The sequence below is a fragment of the Nyctereutes procyonoides genome, unplaced genomic scaffold (assembly GCF_905146905.1).
Source record: "Nyctereutes procyonoides isolate TBG_1078 unplaced genomic scaffold, NYPRO_anot_genome, whole genome shotgun sequence".
Taxonomy (NCBI): domain Eukaryota; kingdom Metazoa; phylum Chordata; class Mammalia; order Carnivora; family Canidae; genus Nyctereutes; species Nyctereutes procyonoides.
Window position 1 is genome coordinate 35,013,368 of NW_026575049.1, and position 6,000 is coordinate 35,019,367.

Consider the following 6,000-nt stretch of genomic DNA (forward strand, 5'->3'; position numbering starts at 1 on the left):
ATTGGGGATGGAGGAATAACCAGCTTCAAATGCCACTAAGTAAGTGAGCAATTACTCCATGGTAACCATAACTCTGGTATAATATCCATGATCTTAAAAAAAAGCATCCAAAACTTGAAAATAAAGGAAGAGGATGACGATGCCATTTCAATGTCATACTGGGGCATTGTTTGTTTAACAAGCCCAATAAAGGATCATTCAATCCTTGAAGAGAATGTGCTTGTTCTTGACTTTGTTATTTACTAGTTCATTAGTGTCCAGACACTGAAGTTTTGTCATTGTTTTAAGATGTTGCTGTTAAATAATCTCTACACCCAATGTGGGCCTGAACTCATGACCCCAAGATCAAGAGTCTCACACTCTACCTACTGAGCCAGCCAGGCACCCCTGGGACTCTGAAGTTTTATTTTAACTTATACACGTCTATCCAGTAATACCAAAGGTTACAGTTTTATTGCCCTGTAGGACATTAACCAGTTCTGTAACTACTAGCAAAATTCAATTCAGTAATACTTTGACTGATTCTCTATTCCTTGGATTCTCCCTCAAAACAGCAGCTTTACCACCTACTGATTACTTCATACATTCAGTTTAATAAACTTTTATACATGTTCATCTCATTTTTACAAGAATCATGTTTTTAACTTTTTGAAAATCATACTTTAGTCACTACATTGTTCATTCAGTTGTTCCTCTGTGTTGCGTTGCTATCTATGAAAACAATGTAGATTTTCTGCCTTGTCTACTTTTCCTACACCTTCAAAAGGCACCATCTTTTTTTCCTTAATGTGTGCCAGCTGGACATATTCACAGGCCATAATTACCTGCAATTGTATCTTGTTTGGCCCTCAGTGTTTTGTTTTATTTAACTGAATTATCACTGACATTTACAAACTGGAAGAAGTCACAAGCCAATAAACATGGATTTCTAGTTTCTCTTGAAGAAGATCAGAAGTATCTAGCAACACTGGAGTCTTCTTCCCACCCAACAAAGAAGAGCTGAGCCCCTTTTAGCGCATGTTGTCCCCTGTTCATCCCAGTCTCCACCGTTGTCTATTGTTACCTGCCTGTCTTCGCAGTTAATTCAAATTTTCAATCCCTCAACTGTGGCCTGTCCATTCTTCCCATAACAAGCTGATTCTCAGTCTGTCCCACCTCCCACTACCTGCTTAGCTCAATTCTTCATTCAATAGACACTGACATCTGAAGAGTGTCTGTGTGTGTATACATATCCTATACACACATACATTCAATTATGGCAAAAAAAAATAACTAAAATATTGATCGAAAGTTGGTAGCACATTTTTAAGGCATTCTTGACACACCTAATGGTTGAAAGCTGAAAACCTTTGCACTGTCATTTAAACCAACAAGTAATAAATTGTTTTACAACACCAAATAGGGATTCATGATAGTGATTTACAGCTGTACACATGTAAGACTAGCAAAGCTCTGAGCTTAAGAACAGGATATAAGGAACATTCATGAAATGCTCAATGATGTATGAAGGTTAAAAAAGAACCAACCTTACACACTAATCTCTCCTTTCAAGGGCTTAATCCAATTGTAAATCCAAAATATACTTTTAAAAAGGACACATTTAAAAGCCTTAAATACTCGGAAAACATTAATACAAAGAGGTGAACATTCAAGTGTAAAGATTCAAACAATGGCTAAAGACTTTTTTTTAAATTATCTGGCTATTGTGGGCTAAGAGCAAGTTTTCCCTTGAATTATCCAGCAAATTATGCAATATTAACTTTTGACTGCAGATTCCTAGCATATCACTCAGGATGATCTTAATTTCTATACCACAGCTTTCAATTTCTTATTACATCCTCCACCCAAGCCTCAACCCCACTGCTAAGGACAGGAGCCTCTCCCCAGTAAAAGGTGGGTTCACTCTGGCTCAAACACCTCCCTCCTGTGTTCTCAGACCTTGGTTCAAACAGAATCACCTGAAGCACCAAACATGACAATTCCTAGCCCAATACCATGAGACTTGATTTAGTAGGATGAAGCCAGGAAAACAAACTTCTAACTTACATATAACCCACCCTCTGTGTAATTAATTCTCTTGCAGGTGGTCTTAGGAGAGGAGACACACTGGCAAACACTGTGTCCTTGCCTCACTGGAGAAGCTGGTTGTAGAAACCAAAATGGAGTCACTCATGTAAAGCAGGGGCCTGTGTCAAGTGATGACACAAGTACTTGAGATACTGCAGCTACAAGATATCGCTGAGACCAGCAGCAGCTGACACCCAGAACTGATAATAAGCTGAAGTGGAGGAGGTCTGCAAGGGCCCAAGACTGATTAAATCTCTCTGAAAAGGGAGGATTTTTGCAGCAAACTATCCTTAGACATGACCCCTTTATGTCTGGCCTCTTTAAAAAGGCAGCTGCCACCAAAGGCTTTTCCTGATTGATCTCTGAACAGAGGTGAGATCCTTCATTGCTCGTACATCATAAGCAGTTAAGTGCTGAGAGCTGACCGGGACCAGACTCTACCGTGGGCTCACAGGCTAAATTCACACTTAGTTTGTTAACTTCTACCCACTGTTATCTTGTTTACCGTGTGACTTATGTTCTGCTTTGTGTGCCAGGTAAGAAGCCAAGTTAATGATATCGTGACATGTCTTTCAATTTGGAATCCTGAACCTGCTTCCATAATTACATTAATCCTGCTTTATGACCGAATAAAGCTGACATTATGGAAAGATAAAACTCACGTGTGCGCCTTCAGAGCATGCTCAAGACACAGGTCAATGTTAGTAACATCGGCTTTCAGAAAGTTTCTCACAAAAAGTTGTCCTTTGCTGAATGGAGTATATGGACACATTTACTGAGTCCTAACCATGTGTAAGGCAGTGTGTCAAGGACTGTGGCCGACAAAATAATGAACAAAACAAATTCCTAACCCTTACAAATCCAGCGGGGGGGAAAAATAAGTATTTATCAGTTAATTAAAATAGAATGGAATATGTGTCATGGCAGGAGTCCAAATTAAACTCTAAGCACTCAGAAGTGAACTCCCTCTACCATTCTTCCCCAGCATCTCAACGATCTATCTTTATGATTACACATGATGATACAGCATTTTCCAAACCCTTGCTCTCCACTGGACTGCATGTTCCAGGGCTGAGGTCATGCCTTGTTCATTCCTGAGTTGTTAATGCCTGGTAAATAATAAATGCTAGGAAGAAGAGTCATTTAATCAACACACGCTTCATCATTACAACTTGCCCCAGATTGTGAGAAACTTCACAGTAATTTCTGGCTGCTCATTTAGGAAAGTCAGTTCCTTGAAACCTAGCCATGTAATTTCACATTTGGGGGTAACACGTGGTCTGGCATATCACTAAATTTGGTGTGCAGATTATTAGTGGCACTCAGGGAAGACAGCTTCTAGAATGTTTATAGGTGACATATGGAAAACATTTTAAATTTCAATAGGAGGCATATATAGGCGTGCATAGAAAATATCTAAAACAAAGCAGTGCTTTCATAGATTAGTGCTTAAAACAATTTATTTCAAAAAGTAAATGTAGAACGGGTGAAACTACTATGCTATTAGGAATCATAGTGGTTGCCCTTGGTATGAGAGTAAGAGGCACAAGGTGGGTTTCTGGGGGACAGGAAATGTTTCTTTAGCTGGGTGCTAGCTGCTCTTTTCTGTAATGTACAGTATATTTCGATCCAAAAGTATTTTTTTTAAAGATTTTATTTATTCATTCATGAGAGAGAGAGAGAGAGAGAGAGGCAGAGACACAGGCAGAGGGAGAAGCAGGCTCCATGCACCGGGAGCCCGACGTGGGATTCGATCCCGGTCTCCAGGATCGCGCCCTGGGCCAAAGGCAGGCGCTAAACCGCTGCGCCACCCAGGGATCCCCAAAAGTATTTTTTTTAAGGGGATGTAGTTAAATAATAAATGATAGCACATGGACACTAGAAAAATCCTGAAAACTGGGAAAGGAAAGGTTAATTTGGGACACACCTACTCAAATTCCATTGTGAAGAAGAAACTCAAGTGATTACCACAAATCAGCTGCTTGATCTTGAGTAGGAGCTGCCTCTCTCCCATTCTCCCTTTTCCCAGCTCAAGTCCTAAATTCCAGCAGGATAAGCACCTTCAGTGTCTCCACAGTGGCTTTTATCAGCGGCTTCCCACTCAGACGCCGGTGCCAAATCCTAACTCTTCCAAGAGATTTGCCTTCCCCACTTGGCTGTTTTTTTTTTTTTTTTTTTTTAACCATTTCTCTAAGCCCTTCGCCATATGCTGCCTTGTAACTAAATCATAAGCCACAGGAAGACAGGTCCTACGGTATTTAACAATTCCATCTTTGGGGCAAGCGACTTTTTTACGTCTCGCTTTTAACACCTGTAAATCTGGGAGTTGCCCAGGTCAGTACGAGGATTTTGATGGAGTCTGGAGTCAAACATTGCACCTATCCCAGCGCTACCGCTTACTACTGGGGAACTTTGGGCACGTTTCATCATCCTTTTGTGCTTTAGCCTCTTCAACTATGAAATCAGGGTCATGATAAACCGATCCTTTAGTGCTGTTGGTAAAGTGAAACAAGATCATCCACGTGGGGGGCTTGAAGCCGTGCTCAGTAACTGTTAGCCATCGTTACCATCATCTGCCAAGAGGAGGAAAGCCCAGCGCCTTTCCCCTGCCAGAGTCCTGGAGACTGGGCTATCGCGGTCAGAAACATGCCTAAGACTCAAGGGCTGGAGAAGACGGGGGAGGGCAGGCGGATGCCGGATGCGAGAGGTTCTCAAAGGAAAAGGGCGCCTGGGTGGCTCAGCTGTTGAGCGTCTGCCTTTGGCTCAGGTCAGGGGCCTGGGATCGAGCCTGCTGCTCCCTCTGCCTGGTCTCTGCCTGGGTCCCTCTGACTATGTACATCTTTAAAAAAGAAAAAAAGATTCTCCAAGGCGGAGGGTGTGTGCGGCCAAAGGGGTGCACGAGTCCCCCCCCCCCCCGCCCCAAGAGCCACCAATTCAGGATCTCCGGTTAAAACGGCCCTTAGGTTCCTTAGATTTTGGCTCTGTACCCCCGGCCCGCCACTCCTTGAGAGGTAGAGGTGGAGGTGAATTCCCCTAATTCCCCTTTGAAACACGGTGCTTGGAACAAGGGGGCACCCAAAAGCACCCCAACAACCGCCTCCGGCCTCGCTCGCTGGGAAGCCGTCTCGGGGCAGGTCCTGCGGGCGCCGACCTGGGGAGGCCGCCCGGAGGGCGCTCCCCGGCCCCGCACGCCCCAGGCTTGGCCCGCCCCGCGCCCTGAGGCCGCACCTCCGCCCACGCTCGTACCTGACGATTGGCTGCCCCGGCCCCGGCGGCCGTTGGCTTCCGGCTGGGGCGGGGCGCCCGCCCCCACCTTGCTCTTCTCGCATCCCATAGCCCGCGGAGGCCTCTGGGAGCTCGCGGCGGACGGCCCTGGGCGGAGGCCTCTGGGAGCTCGCGGCGGACGGCCCCTGGGCGGAGGCCTCTGGGAGCTCGCGGCGGACGGCCCCTGGGCGGAGGCCGCGCGCCCCCTGCCGGCGGTGGGCGGCGGGGAGGGGCGGGGAGAGGCGGGGAGGGGCGGGGCGCGGGAGGTCACGCCCTGATGTCCCGCCTCCTCTCTTTCAAGCAGGTGAATTTTTTTTTCATATTAAAATATTCTCACTAGGGGCCCCTGGGTGGCTCAGTTGATGAAGCGTCTGCCTGCGGCTCAGGTCCTGATCTTGGGGTCCTGGGATCGAGCCCCTCATTGGGCTCCCTGCTCAGTGGGGAGCCTGCCTCTCCCTATCCCTTTGTCCCTCCCACCCCGGCTCCTGTTTGCTTGCGCGCTCTCTCTCTCAAATAAACAGACAAACAAACTTTTTTTAAAAAACGTCCTCTCAATGAATGAATGAATGAATAAATAAATAATCTTTTTTAAAAAACGTCCTCTCAAAAGAGCTACTGTACTAGGCTTACCTAGTCCTCTACTGATGGACATTTAATTCATTTCCTATT

General features: G+C 45.5%; 1 protein-coding gene across 2 annotated transcripts in view; it reads right to left on the bottom strand.

The window, feature by feature from the left end:
• Positions 1-5,423, bottom strand: part of TXNRD1 (thioredoxin reductase 1) — a 120,715-nt gene extending 115,292 nt beyond the window's left edge. For both annotated transcript variants that reach the window (XM_055328402.1, XM_055328409.1), the window contains exon 1: positions 5,314-5,423. In XM_055328402.1, coding sequence (XP_055184377.1) covers positions 5,314-5,401 — 88 coding nt within the window. In that variant the 5' untranslated portion in view covers positions 5,402-5,423. The remainder of the gene's footprint in view (positions 1-5,313) is intronic.
• Positions 5,424-6,000: the final 577 nt, after the last annotated feature.